Source organism: Scardinius erythrophthalmus (assembly GCF_964197995.2).
Source record: "Scardinius erythrophthalmus genome assembly, chromosome: 5".
Lineage (NCBI taxonomy): Eukaryota > Metazoa > Chordata > Actinopteri > Cypriniformes > Leuciscidae > Scardinius > Scardinius erythrophthalmus.
In genome coordinates, this window is record NC_138225.1 from 16,080,466 (window position 1) to 16,106,355 (window position 25,890).

The 25,890-nt window shown below is 38.0% G+C and overlaps 2 protein-coding genes across 7 annotated transcripts in view; both read right to left on the reverse strand.

Moving 5' to 3' along the window:
• The window catches only part of ap1b1 (adaptor related protein complex 1 subunit beta 1), a 33,776-nt gene extending 25,205 nt beyond the window's left edge, over positions 1 to 8,571 (reverse strand). For 2 of the 6 annotated variants that reach the window (XM_081367089.1, XM_081367087.1), the window contains exons 1-10: positions 8,460 to 8,542; positions 5,916 to 5,976; positions 5,334 to 5,439; positions 5,055 to 5,190; positions 3,056 to 3,301; positions 1,999 to 2,189; positions 1,423 to 1,644; positions 1,163 to 1,283; positions 364 to 459; positions 19 to 134 (exon numbers count right to left, since the gene is read on the reverse strand). In XM_081367089.1, the coding sequence (XP_081223215.1) occupies positions 19 to 134; positions 364 to 459; positions 1,163 to 1,283; positions 1,423 to 1,644; positions 1,999 to 2,189; positions 3,056 to 3,301; positions 5,055 to 5,190; positions 5,334 to 5,439; positions 5,916 to 5,952 (1,271 nt within the window). In that variant the 5' untranslated portion in view covers positions 5,953 to 5,976; positions 8,460 to 8,542. Of the gene's footprint in view, positions 1 to 18; positions 135 to 363; positions 460 to 1,162; positions 1,284 to 1,422; positions 1,645 to 1,998; positions 2,190 to 3,055; positions 3,302 to 5,054; positions 5,191 to 5,333; positions 5,440 to 5,915; positions 5,977 to 8,225 lie in introns of those variants that run through there. The other 4 variants (XM_081367088.1, XM_081367086.1, XM_081367084.1 and 1 more) reach the window with 4 other exon arrangements.
• A 467-nt stretch (positions 8,572 to 9,038) lies between these two features.
• gas2l1 (growth arrest-specific 2 like 1) overlaps positions 9,039 to 25,890 on the reverse strand; it is a 33,879-nt gene continuing 17,027 nt past the window's right edge. The window contains exons 2-5 of the mRNA XM_081367083.1: positions 21,806 to 21,913; positions 17,972 to 18,068; positions 15,952 to 16,261; positions 9,039 to 14,059 (exon numbers count right to left, since the gene is read on the reverse strand). Coding sequence (XP_081223209.1) covers positions 12,043 to 14,059; positions 15,952 to 16,261; positions 17,972 to 18,068; positions 21,806 to 21,913 — 2,532 coding nt within the window. The 3' untranslated portion in view covers positions 9,039 to 12,042. The remainder of the gene's footprint in view (positions 14,060 to 15,951; positions 16,262 to 17,971; positions 18,069 to 21,805; positions 21,914 to 25,890) is intronic.

Below are 25,890 nucleotides of genomic sequence, written 5' to 3' on the forward strand. Positions count from 1 at the left end.
GGAAATTGAGAAACCTACTTGTTGGGGTACTTGCGGAAGATGTCCTTGATGACCACAATAGCTTCCTGCACCACATAATTGACCTTGGTCTGAATGAGGTCAAGCAACGTGCTGACACAACGCTCTGCTGATTGCTGTAATGAAGACAGGAGAGACCGAAAGACATATCAGCTGATTTGCATAAATGGGATCACCCAGAAATTAACCAATTAAGTAGTTGGCTTTTGTTTCACATCAGGTTGAATCCTTTTTATTAGGAGCGGTGCACTTTAAAATTAAAATGAACATGATTGCCAGTGTTAACAGATTGTCAGTGTTAATTAAGTTAATAATGTTATCTTATTCAGGGTTAGGCCAGCTCACCTCTACTTTAATAGCGCAGCGGCCAATGGCTCGTACAGCTTTACGCACAAAGTCTACGTCCACTTCAGTGGCATATTCCTTCAGCTCAGCCAGCACCTACACAACACAAACACACATACATTTAGCAGACTCTCAGAAGCACATTTCAAATGTTGATGTGACACAGTGAGCTTCAAAAGTGAGTGATATTGACAAATAGGATTGATAAAAGTTTGCCATTTCAGCTTCACAGGCTATTTCATGGCAGATTCAGATTCTACACTCAATAAATACAAACATTTAATAAAATTAAAATTTGAAACAAAAAATTACCAAACAAGTATACTCTATTAAAGGTTATTTAATTGATAAAAATTATAATGGTCCATCTTAAAAAACAAGTTTGTTCTGATAAAAATCAGTCTCATGACATCGAAAATTGGGCAGATCAAAAATATGCATTTCAAAGTCCATGGAATGCTACAATTTCAAAATTTTCTAAAAAAAAAAATAAAAAAAATCAAAACTTATTTCATGCAGTTGCAGTACAGTTGTCATTAAAGCAAAAGAGGGACAAACCAAATACTAAGACATTCTGATTTCTGACATTCATGTTGATTTGTCAGGTCAATTTTCACTCAAATTGTTATGTTGATAATATAAATTGTATTAAAAAATTAAAAGTATTTACACTAGTAATCTCAGACTTTTGGACTCCACTGTATTTGGATAGTGTAATATAAAAAGTATGAACATAAAGGATCAGGAAGAGATCATGTTTCAAATAAAGTGTTGGGGTGTAAGTGTGCGTTTTATTCACCTGAGCAATGTTGGCCTGAGACGCAAGGCGGATCATGATATCCAGCTTCTCCAGCTTGACATAGATCGGATCATTATATTTCACAAAGAATACCTTCATCTCATGCTTTAGAATTTCAGGGCTGGTAGAAACACATAATAAAAAAAAATATAAAAAAAAATAATAATATAAGATTTTTTTTTTGTGCATTTAACTTTTTAAATCCCCAAACCTTCATCACTTTGTATACACAAATGTATTTTCCTCAGCTTTGCACCTACCGTTTCTGTACGATGAGATTGATGTTCCTCAGGGCAACATACTGCAGTTCAGGTTCAGCTGAGAGGAGCGTGACCAAGGGAGGAGCAAGTTTCTTTAGCAGAGTGCCGTAATAGTCTAGATCTTTAGGAAGCATCTCCATGAACTTCATCAGAACCTTTACGGCAGACAGCACCACGGCAGAGTTAGCGTGGGACAACCGTGGAGTTACACGCTCGCAGATACTGTGGGAGGACAGTGAGAAACATGCTTCAACAAGGCAGACTAAAATCAAATCTTTAAGGGCAAATACATACGGGGTAGTTTCGGTTGCCTGAAATAAGGCTGGTAAATTTTTTTATTACAATCTACATCTGAACAATCCAATATAGATTCTTAAAATCCCTGAACGAATCAACACAGATTCAATTCTGAGTCAATTAGATTCAGATTTAGATTGGGCAATCAATGCCAATACCAAGAACTACACTGGATCAGCTTTATTAGTGAAGCTAGAGTCTATGTATTATGTAGACTTCATTAGAGAAACCATTTAGAGTCCATCACACAGGAGTGATGAAATAACATTGCCCTCTGACCTCTGTGACTCGCGGTCGTCACGGGGTGTGTAGTTGGCCAGGCAGTCGAGGATGAAGATCTGACCCCATTCAGTGCATTCATTAAGGGCTGTCAGGAGCTTATTAATGGTCTGAGGGTTCAGGTCCAGAAGGTTGCTGTTAGGATGAGATTCTGCTATCTCGGACAGAGCCGCAACTGCATTTGCTACCACCTAATGGAGGAAAAAACAAAACAAAGGCATTAAACTCAATACAGTGGTAGTGTGTGTGCACGGTCTCAAGTTTCGCACGACAAAAGCATGTAATTACACACCATGGAGACTAAGAGAGAGCTAAATGACAGTGGCATGAAGGGTTGTGCAGGAGTACTGTGATGCGACAGCGACAATCGATCATGAAAACAATGATCGCCGAGACTTTAAAAAATATATTTCTTTTTTATCTCATGGGTTATTGCGGCATTTTGGGGGGTACCTGAGGTCTGATTGGTTAGAGTTAGGTCAGCATGCCATCCAGACTGGGGAAATAAAGGGAACTATGGATCTGAAAGTGCGCAGTGATGCCTAGAATCACTTTGATTATGAAAATACAGTTAAGTGCAAGATGTGCAGGGACAATCTGCCATATACATAACATTATAATGAGAACACTATTGTAATAGAATGTCGTGAATTTTTTGTGTTTCAGTGTTACTGTTATGGAAAGATCGCGTCCGCAATGGAAGTTAAAGGGATAGTTCACCCAAAAATAAAAATGGTCATCATTTACTCACTCTCCGGTTGATTCAAACCTGTATGAGTTTCTTTCTAACACAAAAGATGATGTTTTAAAAATGTTGGTAACCAGACAGTTGACAGTAGCCACTGTAATGACTTCCATTATATATTTTTTTCCTAATATGGAAGTCAATGGCTACCGTCAACTGTTTGATAATACTGACATTATTCAAAATATCTTCTTTCGTGTTCAACAGAAGAAAGAAACTCATACATATTTACCTTAGTTCAGAGAGTATTCTTAAGAATATTGCCAGTATCTAACCGGCATTTAGATTTGAAATACTAAAGTTGTGCCTCACCATGGGGTTTGAGTCAGAGATCAGGTCTTTTAGGGTGTCCAGGAAGCCCTGGTCTTCTACCAGCTGGGCGTTAATGTCATGGAGCTTGGCAACACAAACTGCAGCAGTCTTCCTCACGTAGGGGTCTTCATCTTTCAGACACTTCCTCAGAGGTTCACACAGGTACTCCGTGATCTTGTCCACTCGGATGCAGCCCATGGTGCGCACAGCCAGCGCACGGATCAGAGGGTTTGGGTCCTCGCAGTCCTGCAGAGGAGAACATATAACCCAGGGCTTGACATTAACTTTTTGAGGCACTTGTCCTTCGGACAAGTACATTTATGTTTTACTTGTCCATGCACAAAAGTCACTTGTCCGGGTAAAGATTTATAATTTTATCATTTATTGTTTCGTGTTTTGCTAATGCAGAATTCGAACAAACCGTTGAAAGCATCCAAACACTATCAATATTAATAAAATTCAGTTGAAACAGTAGAAAGGAACGTGTCCCAAGAATAGAGTTCCCCTTCAACAAGAAATAAGGATCTCCAGACTCCATAATACAAAATAATACTTTGCACGCTGGTGCGCAGTGTATCACCAGAGGTAGTGGTGACTCTTGTAGGTATCCTCAGTATTTGCAAGCTAGCTAGACTTACTGTATACTATATCTAAAATAATTTTGTAGACATAACAATTAGAGATGCACCGATTACAATTTTCTAGGCCGATTCCGATTTTTCATTGAGTTTGACCTGCTGATACCGATTTTAGCCGATTCCGATTAAATTTTTTTCTAACCACTTTACAGCACACACAAATATTTATTTTCGATCTTTTCTTTAACCCTTTCACGCGTAAGTTTAAAATATTCTAACTGACACCCCCGTTTTTTCAAGGCGAACGTTCCCGTTAATGTTTCCATGGCGACGCGTCATGCGATACACCGCAGCCACAATAATACTGTATGACAGATGTGTCGCTTTTATTTCGCTTTTCCTTTTTTATTCAAAATATTCACAAACTTGCTTACCATGTCATCAACTAGCCTATCTGATATTCCTATTCTCAAATACGTGTAAGTGAGTGTGTTTGGTCGTTTAAAAACCTTAAAATAATCTTGATCTATAACATGAGATGGGCGCCGCAATTTTGTCCTGTCAGTCGGATTTACAGCACGTGAATTCATCAGTTTCTCCCGAAATAAATGCAAGAACGTGGCCGGTGAACTGAGAAGAATAGAGTAAACTTTATAGTTACTTCCCACTATGTTTGTCTGATATGAATAACACATGTCGGCAAATTATATTTGAATAGATTGTTATTGCTGCTTCCACAGACATCAGTGTGTATTTTACAAACTCCAGATGTATTGTTTTACTCGTGCTTATGTGTATTTAAATATCTGAAACCTAAAATAAACATTATGAGGTTGAAAACACTGCTTAGTTGTGATATATGACAGCGCTGAACGCGTCCGACTCTGGCTCAGCGCCAGCCAACGCGCGAAAGCACAGTTTGAATCTGGCAGTTATGCGACGTCTCAAATCGGTAAAATTAAATCGGTAAAATTATAGACGTAATGAGTGGCACATAACGTGAAGTAACATGGCATTTTATTTTGTTTGAAATTTAACTTGTCCAGTGGGACAACTAATTTTCTCTTCCACTTGTCCTACAAAAAAATCCACTTGTCCCGGACAAGCGGACAAGCCTTAATGTCGAGCCCTGTAACCAACACACATTACACCTAAAACATAGACATTGTCGGATACACACTACAGTTCTATTCAATTACAATCCTCATGATAAGTTTTGTTAACTTTAAGTAAATCCACTTCAAAAGCTAATTACTCCTGGACAGCAATGCCATAGAAAAATACAGAGTGACCACAAAAACAGAAGTTAAAAGACAATATTCTAAAGCATAAATTCTCTGGCGCATAAGGTCTATAGCCTGTGCAAATTGTTAAAGAATAGAATAAAACTATTTGCCATTTCACTGATGTCTGAACCTTACCTTTACAAAGGTGTTGACTGCCATAATGGCCATGTCTGGTTGGCTCTTGGCATAATTCATCAAATACAGATAAACCAGCTTTTTCAGCTCCAGATTATCCGTCTGCATGCAGTTCACAACATCAGGAAACAGAGCACTAGGGAAAAAAATATCAAGATCAAAACTCCATAAACTCCATTCTGTTCCAAAAGAAACAGGATGATGGATGATACAGCATATAAAACATCCTGTAAAAGAGTCAGACATTTATACTTCACTGTGAAAAACGGCTTGTCTTACCTGACATCTTTTCCCACTGTCATAGACGCAATGACCTTCTTCACTGCCTCCTTCTTCTTCTCTTTCTTATCACTGTTGAGCTCTGCCTTCAGCTCAAAGATCTCGCCTGAAGGGTCAGACATACAAGACCACAAACATTTATGACTTTTTTTCCTTGTGCAATAAAAGAGAAGACAATGATTCAATCATAATTCGGTGTTCACTGTTTTTCTTGGCTTTGATCAAGTTACATGCGTGCGGCTCTATTTGCAGTTAAAAATACTTCTGGCACAATCATGTGCTTGCAAGTGATCCAAATAAAGCCAGAGACTCTAAATCTGATTTAGACTGCAGCACAATATTACGCAATATTAGTCCCCGCTAGTATACCATGTTCTGCAGAATAAAAAAAAGCAGGAATATGTAATAATAAGTACTAAATGTTGTTCTATTTATCAGGATTTAAATGTTTAATGGTGCAGTGCAGTTGATGATCTGCACTGGCCACAACAGACACACATTACATGACTTAATCTCACTGACTTAATGTTATAAACTAATCCCAAAACAGCTTTCTTTAAAGCAAATCAGAAAACACCAGACCTTTCTTGGTAGTGGTGAAATATTTGGAGTCTGTCATCTTGGATCCCAAGCCTCGGTTCTCCTGCAGCAGAAGAGAAAGAAAGATTCATAAGCAGCCCACAAGAAAAGTGAGGAAGAGAATAAAGGGAGGTAGGATAGTGAAAAAGTGCAAGCGCAGGGGAATAAGAGGAAGTCGAGTCCTTGTCCTGCTGATACCTTCGCTGATGTTTCTTTGAGATTGTGGAGTGGGGGAAAAACACATTGTTAAAGCTTCTTGTTCTCTTTCAGTCAGCAAATTATAGGCTACTCTCTGTACACAGTGATTGCCTTCTCACAGTCTCTAAATGTGCTGGGAAGAGTTTCCCATTTCCTGTTATTGCACATTAGACTCTTGCTATCACCTGAAAGGTCTTTTAATAGGAAGAGAAACATTAGGATACAACAGTATTTCATCTGCTTCAGCTGGCGTGATGACAAGTTTTTTTATTTGTGTACACTACTGTTCAAAAGAGTTGGGGTCGGAAAGATTTTTTAAAATGTTTTTGAAAGATCTCATGCTCACAAAGGCTGCATTTATTTGATACATACAAATGCGGTAAAAACAGTAAATACTGTGAAACATTATTATTAATAAAACTAAAGTAACTTTTCTTTTCAAGTCTCAAATCACATGATCCTTCAGAAATAATTTTAATGTGCTGATTTGGTGTTCAAGAAACATTTCATTTCAAAACTTTATTTACAGCTTGTCAAACTTGTTAGCTGGACACTTTCAATTGCGTAATAAATGAAACATGTCTGAATGCAAACAGTGCATTTCTACAGAGACACGGGTTACAAAAAAATGGTTCTACATCCATCCCACTACTTGTCAGTCCAACATGAGTGGCAACATTAAAAAATAGTGTAACTTTAACCCCATATTTTACACTTCAATTAAATTCAACTTCAAAAATGAAATCGAGTGAAGCTTAGGATGAACATAAGAGGACAAAAACAGCCATGAACCTGTAGCATTTACCGACATTCTTCCTTACCTATAACTTTTTCAGACTGCTACAATAAAGAGGCTGTAGAATTATGATCTGTGTGCCTGAATGACTCGTATAACCCTGCTGACCATTTACATGCAAACTGTATTATGATCAGCCATGAAATACAGGACTTATCTGTTAATGTTCACACCAGTCTAAGGCCTTTGAAGACAGTATTCAGACAGAATAAGGTAGTAAGGCAAGATTACAGTCCATTGACTCTCGACATGCATAAGTCATTGTTCAAGGGCAGCTGTGGTATTTCATTACAAAAACATACAAAATAACCACAATATCATTACACTCCTTAGAAAAATGTTAACCAGAGTTTTTATTTTAGTTTTTATAATAATCAGTAATTGATTAAAAATATAATAATAAGCAAGGACACAATAAATGTATCAAAAGTATAATGCTACAAAAGATCTAAAAACAGTATAATGTTACAAAGTATTCCTGTTGCAAATAAATACTGTTCTTTTGAACTTTCCATTAATCCAAGAACAAATGTTCCTTGAGCACCAAATCCGCATATCAAAAATGATTTCTGAAGGATCATGTGACACTGACGACTGGAGTAATGATGCTGAAAATTCAGGTTTGCCATCAAAGGAATAAATTACATTTTAAAATACAGTATATTCAAATAGAAAACAGTTATTTTTAAACTAATTTCTGAAAGCTTTTAAAATTGTACGAAGAGCACATGAATTAACTACAAATTTTGTTGAGAAATAAGCAAAAATCTAGTTTGGTAAAACTAACGTTAAACCAACTAAGTTAACCATTATTAGTTGGACTCAAAAATTGATACCCCCGCGTAAACACGAATATGAACAATAGCCATTTTCTATAATTTAACGTTAATTTACTTGCTAATCTACAGCCATTCCAGCAGGTTCACATTTAAACTAAAATAATAATCTATCTCGTCAACCTGTGAGGCGGGGTCCCACTCCCAGCTAGTGCAGTACAGATAAAGTAGCTGTCAACTGTCAAAGAGCTGCCATACACTACTAAACGACTGTTAACGTGATGCAGGGCCTGGTCGTAAATGATTATTAGCAACAATAGTAGCCGCTAACATCACAACTGGTTAAAAGTACGTGGCACAGCGGTGACTGCAGCAGGTGACAGAGACACTAATCTCAACCGCTTCAGTGTAGGTAAAGCCACAGAGCTAACTAGAAAACCCCATTTATTACGTCCCGAATACGACATTCTCAAACTCATTTAAACCCAAATCTATCAACGGGTATTTCTTCTAATCCTTAGAGCGAAATAGGCCGTCACTCACACATAGCTGACTTGCCCACTCCATTTTTGGCGGATGAATGAACCTGCTCGCGGAGATGTAGAGAGTCGATGGATGAGCTAGCTAAATGCTAACGGCTCGCGAGCTGAAGCTTCATGACCTTATATAATCAGGGCTTATGAGAGCGCACAGTAAGCCTTTAATCTAGCGTGCTGTATTACTGAACCAACCAAGCAGAGCACAAATCCATAGATAAGTGGAAACGAGTCGCCGTACCTGGGTAAAACCGAGAAATGCTCCTTACCGAAGTGAAGTGAGTGTGTACAAGTCGGCCTTCTTCCTTCCCTCCCACCTTACATGTTTTGTCATATGATTCACACTTCCGTCTTCCGCCTTCATGGAGAAGAGTTTTCTCATGTTACACTCTTTGCCGATTGCAGTAAAATTACAGTAAAATCTCAAATGATTTACAGGTTTAATTCACTTACTGTACGACTCGGATTTTGTTATGGTATAGTTGTGTGAGGTAATATTACACCTGATATTCCATAGGCAATATAATAGAGGGTGCAAAATTTGCTGGAGGTTATTCTTTAATGTTTTCTTCACATAACAATATCGTAACATAAAATCTGAGTTACCAATGTTTTTTTTTTTTTTTCATTTTTTATCTCAATGTCAAGCTCAACAAATGTATTTGATCTTGAATTTAAATGTTCAAATGCACCATGTTTTTTTGTCATTCAAACCAGTTCTCTTGTTCAAAATATTTAATGTTCTCTAAATGATCTTTGTAAAGTCAATTATATATGTATCGTATATGGAAGACAAGCACAATACAAGTAATTTCATCCAAAACATTTTTATTTCAAGAATTAAATTAACAGCAATTGGTTTTCAAGGAACAGTGGAATGTTGGTCTTGCAATATTGCTATTCAACACAGACAAATTCCACAATGTCAAGACCTTACATTTCATTGTCATCATTAAAGAAAAACAATCAGTCAAAAAAATTGCAATTTAAGAGTAAATCCGTAGACATTCAAATTTCAAATCATCCAACAGCCTTTTCATTTATTGAAACCAGAGCATGACATACTGTAGATTCAACATGCATTTTGTAAATCACATCATATTTGTGTAATGCAAATCAGATGGTTCTGCTCAAGTAAATAAAATATGTGAATCTACATGCCTTTTTAGTTCTGATGTCAATAATGAATAAAGAAAAACAGAACCCATCCATGCAATAAATTATTTTAAAAATGTCTATATGTGATTAGAAATGCATAACAAATGTAAATCACAGAAAAGAAACATCTCTCTGTCATTTTTTTTCTGGAAAGAAAAACAGAATAAATACGATTGGAGTTCAAAATCAGTTTACTGTACAAATGTATGACAGTTAATGGTTAGATATTGTAAAGATAACTGGATGTGTAATGTGTATATGTGACTAAAGTGAGAATTAGGCACAGCAACCATTAATGTAATCTGAAAGACCGCATAAAGCTCTACTGTCCTTATTTGTACTTAGGTATGACATTAATTTGAACAAAGTCCTAAAGTGTCACATGACATTTAAATGCCAATAAACATAGAAGCAATGTGCAGTGCTGTATTGTATATTGCGGATTTTTGTGGAGTGTCAATGGCCATGCTAACAGTAATATGGTTGCAGTCCTTTAGGCAAAACATGAACACTGAAATCCATTCCCATTAACAGCTCCCTCACTTTTCCTGACCCATTTTTGATTAATTGAATCAACAAACATCAGATAATCTCTCAATCAAACACTTGAGCTCATAAACGCACGGCAGTATAAAGCCCCCAAAAGAGAACATACCAAAAGTAAACAATTCATCCATTCATTCAGAAACATACAACATCGTCCCTTTGTGATAGTACAGTTCACCCCCAACCAAATCACCAAGGCCTAATAACTTACTCATTTAATATAAATAAACAATCCAATGCCAAAGCAATATGTGTGTTGTAATTCCTTCGACTGGACTCATTTAAAGGGATGATTCACCCAAAAATTAAAATTCTGTTACTCTACTTACCCTCAAGTTGTTCCAAACTCGTATGACAGAAGATATTTTTAAGAATACGAGTAACCAAACAGTTGACAGGCCCCACTGACTTTCACAGTATAGGAAAAAAATACTGTAGATGTCAATGGGGTCCATCAACTGTTTGGTTACCAACATTCTTCAAAACATGCTCAGCAGAAGAAAGAAATTCATATAGTTTTGGAACAACTTGAGGGTGAAGAAATGATGACAGAAAATTCATTCTGTACACACCTGACTTAACAGTCAAAGCATTCCACCACGTGGTGGCGCCACAGACCTTTAAAAGAAATGTAGTGTCTAATGATGATTACAGTGGAAAACATCACTACTTCATAAACAGCTTTGGGCTCCATGTAGCTTTCACAATAAAAGGGCCACAATAAAAATGATTTCCATTTTCTATGTTTGTAGTGATTTCCATGTTTTGAGAAACATCCTATTGATATTTAATATGGCACTATCTTCCATTAAATGTCCTTCATTTCTCACTGATATAACAAATGATAACAAATCAAGCAATTACTTTAATTTAAACAAAGACTTCAAACAGAAGAATGCTGATAAAGCAGGATCTTGTTGTTACCATTACCCTCACATGTGCGATTGTCACAGTTAACAATGGGCCAAAACACAGGATCCAACACACATTCTCTACCTCACACACCGATATTTCCACCCAGATACATACACACGACATCCCTTCATCTCTACTTCACAAACACAACTTCTCATACTTACTTTAAGGCAAGGAAATTTGTCAAGGCAACATTCAATAGCAACATTGCATAGCTAAGGCAGAATTAAAATACTGAAATAAACAGCATGTTTTATACATTAGTATTAAATTCAATTAATAATCATATTTACATTACACTACCCCACATTTCAGCAAATGAACATATATTACATATAAACCTTTACATTAACCATATTAGTATGTACAAAACATAATACACAAATACAACATTTGCTTGTTTGCCAAGGTGATGTTAAGTAGATAGCGTCCTCTCGTAAACGTTTCTGAGAGATCCTCAAAATGATGAAACAAATTGATATTCCATTCTATTTAGCCTGGGCTAAAAACAGTACAGTCATTTAATTGTATTTCCAATTTGGATTCCACATGGAAGTATGTTCAAAGCATCATTTAGGTGCTTGCCTTGCACATAAAATTACCCTAAAATGATTCTACCATCATCTTATTTGCTCTACGGGCTATACAGTTCTTACTCTCCAGTATACAGTACACTGTATATTACAATTCCCTGATTAAAATGTTTATACTTTGTTCCAATCCTAACAAATGAAAACTGAACTAAACCAGCAAAAATTAGTCCTCATGGAACAAATTCAAAAACAGGTAATGAGGACATGGATGTATGGTGGAGCATTAAAACCTAGAGATCCCATAAAGGGAAATGTACTCATTTTCTTTCCCAAACAGAAAACTCGAAGGAGGAAAAAAGATGACTCAATGAACGAAATCAAACATATCTCAGATCGGCATGTAGCTCTCTGAATTACTTCAGAACAGGATATGTTTGTCCAAGACGTCAAGAATGGCATTGGTAATGTACTTAGCCCCTTTAGGACAAATGTATATCTCCAGTGAATTGACAGTAAGGATTCCTGCTACATGTTGTACACCAGTCAGATGTGCAATATCTCTGTCTTACAAATGTGCTTCATTTTGCCACTCCTCGCTCTACTCTGACTGTAAAGCTGTATATGCTGAGCAAAGGAACACAGACCAAGGCTTGCGTACATTGTCATCATTCACTACATCCAGGCCTCATTGTCTAGGCTGGACTCTGAAGAGTAGGCACACTCTCTAGAGCCCATAGCCGGGGATCGCTGCTGGGGTTGGATGAGGTCCGCAAAGGCCTGGTGCAGAGCTTTGTGTGAGGGTTGGTTAGTGTTTAAACGTGGGGACTGTGGTGGGGTCTGGAGGGGAGACGAGTTGGCAGGAGACTGCTGACAATGATTTCTGTATTGTAAAGGTGTAGGGATGCGTGACGGGCTGTTCTCAGGTCTGTTGTCAGTGCGAGGTCTTATCCTTGGCCGCAGCTTGAGCTTGTAGATGGATGGCACCCTCTCTGTCTTCTTTTGACCCTTCTTGGCACGGAGGACGACTGTGTCATCAGAATCGCCATTGGCCAGTGGTAGAGGAGAAGTGCAGGAGCCTTCAGATGGAGGCTCACTCATGCTCAAGCACATGGAGGAGCTTTCACTGGAGGAGTCCTGGTAGGAACAGTCATCTAGAGGTGGTGGAGGGGAGGGAAATGACTCAGGAAGAGTCTGGACAGCATTGTCATATGGTAGATCTTGGTGATGTTCACTTTGTGGCATGTTTCCCTCCACCCCAACCCATTCCACCAGGTCCTGCTGGCTCTCCATTGGCACCTCAGTCAAAGGGAGGCTTCCATTGATGTCTTGGGGGAGGCACACTGATCTGGATAGGCCTGGATTTGAGGCCTCTCCTTCCTCTGTGGAGCTGGAGATGGCAGGGAGCTTACGGAGACCACCTTTACTACCCCATCGTCCTCCCTCCACGAATCCTCCATTGGGGAGGCCTCCATGAATCTGGTTATGGAGAAGGACGGGTGGGTCCTCGAGTGCACAGGCACGATGATTAGTCCGTTTAGACTCTCGCAAATCAGGCAGAACTCCCACCTTACCTCCGACATTAAGAGAAGATGTTGAAGAGTTAGACGAAGAGTAAGCAGAGTCTGTAACGTTAGTGTCACCTGTGGTTGGGAGCACCCCTAAACCTTGATGGGAGACAGGGAGCTGTAGTGACCTCATTTCCCTTCCAGTGGACTCTTTACCCTGCCCAGCCTTGACTTGTTGCGTGTTGGCAAGGAACTCTGCCTCAAAGCTACGATACAGATCTTGCTCCCTTTGAGGGTCCAGGCTTGGCAGCAGGTGTAAACCAAACATACTCTTGTCCTCCTGGCTCTCCTGCAGCTGGTTGTAGGGATTTGCCCTACTTCTTTGGTCTCTCCCTGTGGATCGTGCATTGTGAGCTGATCGAGGGGAACGAGGAGGGTGGAGAGGATTTGATCGTGGAGAAGAATGTGGAGAGCGCCGCCCTGGCTGTGTGACTGGGGGAAGCAACTTCCGGCTCCCAGAGGAAGGAGACCGAGGGGCAGGGGGACGTGGTGTTACCATCCCCTTTTTCGCAGGACTTCCATTGGCGCAGCCTTTAATGGGTGAGTTTGAGGCAGAGGAGGATGTTTGTCTTCTGGGCATACTTCCACTTATTCTTGAGGATGCTGCGGGCATATGCTTGGGTCTCAGTTCCTCTCTCCGATCTATGGAAAGCAGCTGAGGGTCTCTGCGGCGAGGTGACGATCCGGGACTGACTTCACCCAATCGGCCTCTAGGTGTCTTGCCCTGACTGAGGGAGCGTGGAGCTTGGAGCCTCCGTGGACCTTCGGGCCCCAGTGATCTGCCTCTTTCTGTGCGGGGTGTTCTGTGTACCTCTGCCGGGCCCTGTGGTGGACTAGGTTTAAGGATTGAGGTGGACTGCGGTGCTGGGCGCTCTCTGGAAGCACTACGGGCACGGGTCTGAGGGGCTCTCAGGGCTGAAATCTGTGCTCCTGCTCCAGGACGCTCAATAGCGTGTTTGCCCTCCTTACGGTTCACCAGCAGCACCACCTCATCTCCATGAGCATGCCGTGTACCCAGAGAGAAGCGACTTCCTCCTGTGCTTCCTCCTCCACCTTTAGAAGAGGCTGTAGAAGAGTCACTATCTCCTGAAAGTCTGCGAGTCGTAAGAAGAGATTCCTTATTCCTGTGTGTAAGAGAAAAGAGAGAAAGATAGAGATGGATATCGGGATGTATGAGATTACACATAAAACCAAGCCAGGATTCTCAGATAGGTAACTGCCAGATATTTCTGAAATTTTTTGTGTCACATATACACCACCGTTCAAAAGTTTGGGGTCGATAAGATTTAAAAAAATGTTTTTGAAAGTATTTAATCAAAAATACTGTAAAATTGTGAAATATTATTACCAAGTAAAATAACTGTTTTCTATCTATCTATATATATCTATATATATCTATCTATATATATATATATATATATATATATATATATACTTTAGAATAATGAAATATTTTAAGTGCTACCCAACCCTATTCTTCCATTATTTGATTTTATTCAAATACACAGTCTTATTTAGACAAGAAAGTAAAAACTGCACATCCTGACAGCCTGGCTCTGTAATGCAACCTGCATAAACCTGTTGTGCTGACCTGTTTCTGCCATGACAGACCTAGGGGCTGAGATTATCCTAATCTTCAGTAATCCAGCCTGTCTCACCTGCAGCTCCGGGAGTGCAAGTGTTAAAGTGTGCTGCTCTGACGGCCTGCATCATTAGTCAGCCTAAGGAAACCGAGGCACACAGCCAAGGTAAACCAGCAAGCTGTTCGCGGTGAAGTTATACAATGCCCTCACTGCAAACATTGACGCACAAGTATTCCCCACCATCTAATGAAAATGATAAATCTTTCACAACTTCAGGATGTTTAAGAGTAGTTTTTTTCTTTAGTCTAAGAGTGCATGGCATGGAGTTTACACAGTATTGCCATTTTCATATATATATATATATATAAATGTCCCTTTGCTCTGGAAATAATGACAAAAATGTTTTTCATTTATCCAAGACCATGTTATCCTTTGCATAATTAGGCCGAGAGCAAAGAGGCCATGTGAAATTGTATAAAAAAAATTCTAACACAAGGGGGAGTCACAAACCAGATGAGAAGAGGATAGATGTCAGGGCAATGTCACCTGCGATTAGTTCAAATCTGCTTGCAATAATCTGTGTGTGTGTGTGTGTGTGTGTGTGTGTGTGTGTGTGTGTGTGTGTGTGTGTGTGTGTGTGTGTGTGTGTGTGTGTGTGTGTGTGTGTGTGTGTGTGTGTGTGTGTGTGTTTGTTTGTGTGTGTGTGCACTGTTGCCTTTAGATGAAGCTCACTCTGGAGGTACAGTGCACAGAGTGCTATAATTTGTGTTGAGTTAACTAGGTCAGTGTGAGCAAATGGCAGACACCCGAAGGGATCTACACAGACAAAACAACTACCCAAACACGCAATCATGCATGTGTCCCAGACATAACCCTTCAAGATTGCACACTTTCCATAGCCATACACACATATAGTGGTTCTGTGAATGTTTTTCTTTTGTTTTATTTTTAATTTTAACTTTTTTAAATTGTCTGTACTTTTCATCAGTATTCATATTTCTTTCTGTATGGAGAAGGTAATGGCTTTGTCTTAGCAAAAAATAAACAAAATAAAAAATAACAATATTATCAGTAAGCAAATATTTTAAAATGAAACGTACTCTCTTTTCAAAATCCATTCTTAAAATCTATATTTACAATATACATGATTTGTTTTATGTATTGTTTACAAGATATGTGATGTGTACACTTATATCCACTTATACTTTCATTTTCTTTTTCTAGGTGCCTTTGTTTCCAGTGTGACTTTTGGGTACTTTTCTATTTGAGGTACTTTCCTAAGTGATATGATATAATCCCGATATGACTGTAAAGCGCTTTGGGTGTACAGTAGTACATATGAAAGCGCTATATAAATGCCTCATTCATTCATTCAAGTGCTGTAAACATGCACACATTCACACTGCTAAACACCCAAACACACCTGCACTTACCTGAGAGGATTAAAGTGGCGAGGTTCTGATTTGTCTCGTGGTGGTCGAGGCAGCAGTGTTGTGGGTCGCACTGTGTTAGTTTCCATCTCTACAGGCACAGCTGCATGGTGCGACCTGCCAGGCCGTGATGGAGAGGAATTCGCTGTGGCACCCAACACAGGGTCCAAAGAGCGCCTGTCGGGTGTTTTGTAGGGTGCCATTCCCTCATTGCGCCAGTGAGGTCCTGGGCTTGTGGAGCGGGAAGAATGAGTGCTGGAGCTCTTGCTGTGAGGACCCTGGCAACTCGCTTTAGCCTGCTGATACCGGTGAGCTGTTGAGGTCAAAGAAAGGCATCAGACGGCTCTTTTAATATTCACAAGAAAATGATGATATTACGGCGTCTTGCAAAAGTCAAATCTTTTCTCTCTCCAAAGAATTTTTTGAAACAGTCATTCATGCTTTTATCACCTCACGACTTGACTATTGTAATTCACTTTATCTTGGAGCTAACCAATTATCTATCGGGTGCCTTCAACTAGTACAAAATGCTGCTGCCAGGCTGTTGACTGGTAGTCGAAAGTTTGATCACATTACTCCGATTTTAACCTCTCTAAACTGGATACCAGTCAAACAGAGAACTGAGTTTAAAATTTTAGTTTTTGTTATTAAATCATTACACGGCCTAGCACCAGGGTACTTATCTGACGTAATACACTACCATAACCCACCCAGGTCACTTAGGTCTAGTAAACTTGGATTGCTCTCTGTGCGTAGATCGAGACTGAAACATCGAGGTGACCGAGCTTTTGCAGTAGCAGGCCCCAAATTATGGAATAGCCTACCATTATCAATCAGAATAGTTTTGTCATTTGCAACCTTTAAAGCTCGAAGCTTTAAAAACACTTTCTTAATGTGGATCCTTAATGCACTCTCTTAACCTTCAATTGTATTATATTCAATGTATTATTTATTCTATTGCTTGTAATTGTATTGATTATTCTTGTAATTGTATTATATTGTATTATCCTTGTACTGATTATTCTGTCCTGTTCAGCACTTTGGTCAACCATGGGTTGTTTTTAAATGTGCTTTACAAATAAATAATGAATGAATGATGTATTTGAACATCATAAATGACATCATAAACCTAATACTGATGTAAATGACAATGTGGTTACTCACTTAAATGATTGCATTCTCATGAAAAGGCTTTTTATGTCTTGTACAGCACCATTAAAAAATTTATTCTAAAAGAAATTACTTTTATTATGCAAGGATGCATTAAATTGATACAGTAAAGTTACAGAAAATGTGTGATACAAAATATTTCCATTTCAAATAAATGCTATTCTTTCGAACTCTCTAAAAGTTTCAAGATTTCCACAAACATATCAAGGAGCTCAACTGGTTTCAACATTGATAATAATACAAAATGGTTCTTGAACACCAGATCATCAAATTAGAATGATTTTTTAAGGATCATGTGACACTGAAGACTGGATGGCTAATGGCTTCTGAAAATACAGCTCTGCCATCACAGGAATAAATGGCATTTTAAAATGGAAAATAGTTGCTTTAAAATGTAATAATATTTCACAATTTTGCTGTTTTAATGCTTATTGTTTGTTATTTATTGTACAATGTTTGATCAAATAAATGTAGCCTTGGTGAGCATAAGAGACTTCTTTCGAAAACATTTAATAAATATTACTGACCCCAATTTTTTTAAAAGGTAGTGTATATTTTGTATAATTTTCAGTAGTTGCATGGCAATATATGGATGACTGAGAGCAGCTATTATCAATCTGTTGTAAAAGCCCATTAACAGACTAAGTCACACTATTAGTGTGGAGCACTTAAATGAAGGAACTAACCTTTATTAACAACAAAACACTAGAAACAAAAACTTGTATAACTTGAACGTATGATACTGTAAGAATGTAAATAACCAGACACAAGAAACACACGTGGCGTTGTTTTAAAATTCTAAGAAGTCTCAAGCTTAGAGACAGGAAATGACACACACAAGTGGTGATCTCACCAAATGCGGCGCAGCGACAGGGATCGTGCTTGTCGAGGTAATGCTCCAGTGTGTCCCAACCTCCACCCACACGCACCATCACATGAGTCCGTAACACCTACACAGAGAGAGAGGGAGAGAGAGAGGTTAACATCTTTCACATATTCTAGTGTGTGTGTGTAGCTGCCCCATATAATAACAAAAACATTTTTATAACCTTTTTAAATAGATGAGCAAATAAATAAATAAATATATATATGATATATATGAATATTTGTTCCAGATTGAAGAGTGATTGTTAAATGGTAGATCCCAGAAGTTTTGCCAAATGGAAAATTACAAAACAGAGTATGATGTACGAAAATATTACAACTTAAAGCTTTGAAACAAAACCATCACAGTGTAAACTTTAAAGGCATCAAATCATTTGTTATTCAGAACAATAAAATAATCAGTAGAGGATCTGCAAGGAACTGAACGTACATAATTCACTTGATTCATTCATTAATTGTATGTCTCTCTGTAATATACAGAGCTGTAAACCAAGAACTAAGATGTAAAGTCGCTTTTTACATATTGTGAAGAAAATTTCAGTGGTGCTTGTCCATGCAAAAGTTGCTTCCTCAAAGAGTGTTCTGAGCAGTTGCTAGGGTGATGCTAGTTTGTTGCTAGGGTGTTTTGGGTGGTTTCATACTTGCTCAAGTCAAAAAAATTCTATGGGACTTTTTTTTACCTTTTTTATTGTCTACCCTGCAAAATGCATAAGCCTGATAACTTAACACTTTATTTTACAGTGTCCTTGTTACATGTTACATCTAGTATAGTAATAACTATAAATTATGCATAATTACATGCAACTAACTCTAAACCACCCCTAATCCTAACCCTATAGAATGGGCAATCTTCAAACACCACTAATAACACAGGTGGGACAACATAAGAGTCAGTTGATTAATATAAGATCATCCCCCAGTGTCCTATAGCACTATATAACGGAGCTCTCTCCACCTAACCGGACTCCATCGCCTTCATTATCATCACAACACACAATGACAGAGCTGGAGAGAGAACAAAAAGGCATGCACCGACACACACTCTCCCCCTTATTCAACCCCCTTACGGCTGGTATTCAGAGAGAGGGGAATGGAGGAGATTTAGCATAGAAACAGGCCTCCTTTTTTTCTGAACTCTTCTCTGATAAACAGAGAGAAATGTAGGTAAGAGACAGCCATTGATTCCTTTATCAAGAAACGCTCAGTCAGGAAAATGCTCCTTTTCTTATTTTCACTGTTGATTGTGTACTTCGAGCCTGTTGCATCAAAGCTCTTGATCGATTTAGCATTGCTAAACTCCATCTGCTGAGCACATGGTAAGGAATAATCATGTGACGAGGGTTTGTGTGCCGTTTCCATGAAAAGAAAGCACATCTGCTGGCTGGCACAATGCCCACCCGCACAGACGTACACTCATTTTTACAAAGATTGAAACACTCATACAAGCTAAACCTTAAATTAAACTATAAAGGGCTGTACAATTAATAAAAAAAAAAAGAAAAAAAAAAAAAGATAGCTTCATAAAGGTGAATGTTTAGGTCTTGATTTACTGATGTACAAAACCATGCTGCTAATACAACCCACCAAGCCAAATAATATTACCAAAATAAAGGCAGTACAAAATAAGTAAGTAGCTGTTCACACAGGATGTGTTTTGATATCTACGAACAGCTGACGGAGTGAAACAGAATGCGAGTCGGGATGCATTTATCAAAGCTGAACTACTAAGTCTTCAACTACAGCTAGACCATCATGATTGCAAAATGTATTGATGTGGACTGTAGTTTTATTCAATTATATGAAAATAAAACAAACTATATCGACTCCTACAGCTTTTTTGTATACTGTGTTTTGTTTAATCAATACTTTAATCCGGTTTATTCAGAATTATTTTTTTAATTGAAAGTTCAAAAGAAAAGCATTTATTTGAAATTGAAATCAGTACAATGTACAAAGTTTTCAAAAAACTGTTTTTAACATAGATATGATAAAAAAAAAAATGTTTTTTTGAGCACCAAATCAACATATTAGAATGATTTCTGAAGGACCATGTAACACTGAAGACTGGAGTTATGCTGAAAATTAAGCTTTGTGAGTGACATTTCAAATTCTATTTAAAAAAAAGAAACGGATAATTCACAATATTATGGTTTTACTGTAAATAAAATAAATGCAACCTCGGTGAGAACATATTTCTTTCAAAAACATTTAAATAAATCATACCGACCCCAAACTTTTGACCAGTAGTGTAATGCCTTTGAATAATCATCATTTGAGAGATTTTCTCTGCAAAGATTGGTATGTGTGATTATATTTAACATGTAATTAAAAGCCCAACCAAGTGATTAGCTAAATGTAACTGCAGGTAGATTTGTTGTTACAATAGGTCCTAATAATTGACCAATGGGAGGGCAGCACTCTTTAATAGCTTTACTCATCTGCCCTTTAAAAAGCAGTTAGGATTCAGCCCGAGTCACCATGGCAACAGGCGGACACATGCTGAAACCATAATTATAATAAGCACTGAGTAAACAAAGCTAATGTTCTCTCTTGTGCCAAGGTCTCAATCGCCAGAAATCGCAAGTTTTTTTTTTTCCAGTTTACAACATCAATATGAGCACTGAGCTTCTAAAGGTGACAGTCTCAAAGTCATCTCATTTCTCTTGCTTATCACCTTCCATTTTCTTCATTGATGTCAACACAGAGAAGCTGAGCCAGGCATGTGAATGGCCTCTGCTTCACTCCACATTGTGCTGCTTGTGTTAATTGCCCTGGTGAAGGATGACGGGTCTATGTAAAAATTATAGGCTCGGTAAATAAAAGGGTTCAATCTAACAGCACCAGCTAAGTTACACACAAAGATCTAACAATAGTGCACGTACCACACACACCACAGAGGAAAAAACAGGCACTGAAAAAGAGCAAATCAAGACAGATGATGACAGAGAGAAAGAAGGGGATATAGGGTTGCAGTTACATCATCTATGCGGAGGAGAATGGTATTTAATTGATTCAGCCCAGCTGCATTGGAGGAAGATAAAATTCCTTCCAAAATTTCCTCCAGCTGAGAGTGAATATCTGTAGACCCGACAACACACTTAATGGACACAGATGCATGTATAAAGTGCATGTAATAAATACCCATGAAGCGAGAGAGCTAGGTAGAGGACAGGAAATGACACAAGTCTCTATTTCTGTCCGCAGTATGAATGGGTGTGGGTGCTTTTAGATGAAGCTGGATAACAGGCTAAGTCTTGAATAGGTCAAGCTTGGCAACTGTGTAAACACCATTCAAACCTCAGGATGGCTTATTATGGAGCTATAATTATTATAGTCTGACCTCCATTCTGGAAATGTTAAAGATCCCAATGATACAGCTGCAGCACAGATTCAAAAATTAAACAACAGAATCGATGGTTTGATGTGTGTGTAACAACAGCATTTGTACTAAAACTTTGTAATAAAAGAAAGTAAAGTGTATCATTATGTGCCACCAAAAAAAAAAAAAAAATTTAAACTGATTTCCCAAACACTCCCCCATTCTATCCACCTTATTTTTTAACACAGACGTAAGCTATTTTCTGTAAATGTGCGAGACACATTAAATTTATAAATGGCTGCGCCCACTCTTATGTGAAAGGTAAGGTGGATATTGGTCAGACAAACAGTTAGTCCCACTCCAAACTCACACCATTGGTGGTTGTGAAGGGGTTGTTGTGTTAGAACTTAACTTGCCTCAACTTATTGCTAATTTTGCATATTAAGCTATATTAAGTCTGCTGAAAGTTATTAAAAGTTGTACCCTGATGAAGATGAGTGCGCTGGAGTCGCCCACTTTGTACTTCCCTTCTGAGACTTTGGTCATTGGAAACTGTGATGGACAGGAGCACTGGCCCAGAATCTCCCGAACCTACAAAACACAATAAAACCTTATTAAAAAAAGATCATACAATATGTAGACAATCATGGTTAAAAGTCGACAATATTGATAGAAACAATCCTTTAATTACATTGCAAATGAATGAATGAAAAAGATAGCTATCAACGCCAAAAGTATCTGCCATATACTAGGTGGAATGAAGTTTGCAAAAGATATACAGGCCTGTATGAAATATGAATAAATACTACTTTACCAATATAAGAACAAAAAAAAAGTGGTTTAAGAAAACAGTTACTAGTGTAACTTATCTATTATAATATATTACTTTCAGTGTATTTTTATAGAAAATATACATTTCTGTTTGATTACACCAACAAATGTCTAAAATAAACATGGTAAAACTAAGGATTTTGGACAAAAATATGAACAAATTAAATAGTAAGATTTATTAATATTTTTTTGTTTATATTAATGCTCATATTTGGGAGATAAGATGTATGTTCACAATTAGGATGTGATTCTTTACTATTCAGTTGTTTACTGGCTAACCGCAGACAATAAAATACATGTAGTCACACTCAGAGACAAACGTTCCACTGAATGTTCAGCAGCACCTGAACAGAAGCAGTTTCCTGTGAGAAACACTGACTCACATCCCTCACCTCGCTTCAACTCTGTGTGTTTTCGAGTGAAGGACGCTGGGAGCTTGTATGAGCGTGTGAACGGATAAAATGTAACTTATATGTGATGCATCATAGGTTGGTCTGTAATTGACTCCTGAGCTCCTGATTGACTCAGCGAAAGAGCCAGATCTTTCCAATTCCTGTCACACCTTAATTGAATCACTCCCTAGAGAAAACTAATAGTCTCAGTTTCTTCGTCCATCTCACTCGCTCTAAAGTACAAACAGCGAAACAAAGAGCCATTCCCTAAAGTTGCGTCATGTCCTGATGAGATCTGGGACTTGCCCAATGATTAACTCAAAGGCACATACATACACATAAAACAGTTATGCAAGTGAAAGAGAGTGACGTAACAGTATGGTTGCATGCATATGTTTTGATTTAGAGTGTTCAGGCTGGATAACAGTACAATATGGGTGGGGTGATCATGCTCTTGCGCAGGCTCTCATTCTCTCTAGTTCTCTCTGATGTTGTTCTGTTCTGTTTGCCGTCTTTGAAAAGACTCTCTTAAATGAGCGTGACAAACAGGGCAAAAGTCCAGAAAATCAATCAAGATCATATGAAAGAACAGCAATGTCAGAACAGGGTTGAAACTCGTACGGCAAGACAAAACTCTGTCTCCAACACTCATTTTCACTCTCACACACCTCTGTCATTTAAACAAAGGATGAATATGACACAGACACTTAGTCAGCAAAAAAAAAAAAAAAACAGCAATTACCGCTAATTAAATTCCAACGTCTCTGTCGGTGTACAATCTCATAAAGATTCATGTCTGACAAATTTCAGACAAAAAGAAAAAGAAAAGATTAAATTAATTAATTAAAAAAGGAAACAAGGAAAAAAGTTTTGTTACATTGCAACATATTTTAGTAATTATTTTATGCACATTTAATAAGCACATTTTCTTCACCAGATTCACCCGCATAATACTATTATATACTATTTTTACAAAGACTATATTCTACAATGTTACAAGTGTGGGAAAGTTAAACTGTACACTTTGAGGAGTCTTTGCTTACATTGGACTGCTTGTGCAAACACATGGGAAACTCGTCTTTTTTTCCTACATGGACAAATTCAGCTGAGTCTCCACAGATGAGAGACAGCAGGCTGGCATGATGGAGAAGATTTATTGCCACACACACGGTCAATGAGATTTGATCGACTGTAGTTGAACTTGGACGCTCTAGACTAGAGCTGTCCATGAATATTTTTAATTTTCCACATTATTGGCCTGTTTGGAAGATTAGAGAGTTAATGCTGGAATATTCTATAATTAGACCCAACTTCATGTCTATTTAGGCAGCGTGTGTCTGACAGTTACCACAGAACCAGAGAGAGCTGTAATACAGACTCTCTCTCTCTCTCTCTGCTGTTCTCTCTAAAGCGACCAGGCACTCTCTCACTGTGTTTTGCCTCTCTTATGCTTCTCTCTTTGTCTAGACATCTGTTCTGGAAAGTCAGTGAGCAGTGACCACCTTAAAAGTGTCTGTGGTAATAGCTTCTTTCCATTACATCGTATCTGTACCACAAGCATATGACGTGACAAAACCAAAATGCTTCCATTATAATCGACAAAGTCACACAAGTCTTAAAGGTACGGTAGCAAAAACAGCGCATTACAGCAAAACCTCACACAAACTTGTGTTGTATCTTCACAAAACAATTCAATGCTGTGTGGAAAAGTGGCTCTGTTCAGAAAAGAAAGAGATTTCTGGGTTACTACTACGCATTACTGAATGTTTCTTTGTCAGAAGTTGGCCATTGAGAATTATAATAAACTTGATTCAATGATTCAAACATTATAAGTGGACATCAGGGAAAAAGATTCAATGCTACAGAAGTACAAAATATGGAGCCTTAATGCTCAATACACTGTTTAAAGTCTCTGTCCAGTAGACTGAGAAAAGTTTACAATGAGCTCTGTCATTCAGTGTAGCAAAACAGGAGAGGGCAGATTCCCTGTAACGTTCTCACAGCATTTCTTTGTTGATTTTAGCTTAGGAACCACCCTTACCAAATGTGAGACATGAAGTAGCATATACTGTATGCAAACAGAGCAGACAATGAGATGTGTCTGTGAAAGATTCAACCCAGAGAATGGGAAAATGCTGGTTCTGCACTGCTCTGAAAACAGCGATAAGAGATGTGGGACACAAGAGATTATACAAGCACCATAACAGCTCTCTCTGATAACTGCAGTCTGTGTTACGGATGCAGGGATCTCCTGGGGAAAACATACTGACAGAAAGAGAGAGATGGACACCTGACGGAGGAGACGGGGGGTTGAGAAAATATGATAATGAACAGGGCTGTCAAAGTTGACACATTATTAATTATTTAGCAGCTAACACATATCTGAAACTGATTTGTTGTTCAGTGTGGTTTCTAAAAGACAGCAGCACGTGTATATGTTCAGAAAACACACAAACAATGACACTGTTGCTTTATTTGTATTTCGGTTTCAAATAAAAAATTTTTTTGTTATGGTAGAATTAAATTATATATGATTCACAATTTTTTTTACAAATCATGGCGCTTGAAATATGTGAAATTTTTTTGTGTTTGCCAAAAAGCAATTTAAAATGCTAAAAATGGAATCAATCATTGAGTACTTTAATATAAATACATATTAAATTAATAAATACATCAAAGTCTATTGAATCGTATAGAATAGTTCTAGTTGGTTTTTAATTGATCTGCTGTCAAATGAAAGATTCATTCATAAATGCATTAGAAATGGATTTGATTCTGCACAGCAGCCATGAAAACAAAAAAGGTTGGGTTTGGTAGGATATAGCCTATAAAATATCAAGACATTCTGAAATCATAATACTTACTATTTTTCAATACAACTTTAAACTCCAATTGTTATGCTGATCATTTCAAGTACAATGAAAAATAACGCAAAATAAAAGTCTCAAGACATTTGGACCCCACTGTATATATTTAGATGCAAATTTCTGCTAATTTAAAAATGAGATTAATCGCATTGATGCCAAAAAAAAACTATCTTCATCAATTATTTGAATTAAAAGACAATCATAATAATGAACATAGCATTAAAATAAATGGTGTCATTTTAAGGGAAAGAACATAAACTGCTTCTACGTGTGCTTTCAGTCCTCATCTTCGTTTTGTTTTTGGTTCCACCAGCAGACCATCCCGAGTGCTGTTATCAGTGCTGCTGCTTTGCCTGAGCGCATGTCTGGAGGGAACGCTCGTTGTTTATCACCCTGCTTCCTCTACCACCAACACAGCAGCACTATGGGACTGGGAGACCCAGCATCAAAGACACAGAGCTGGGCGCGGTCAGCCCAG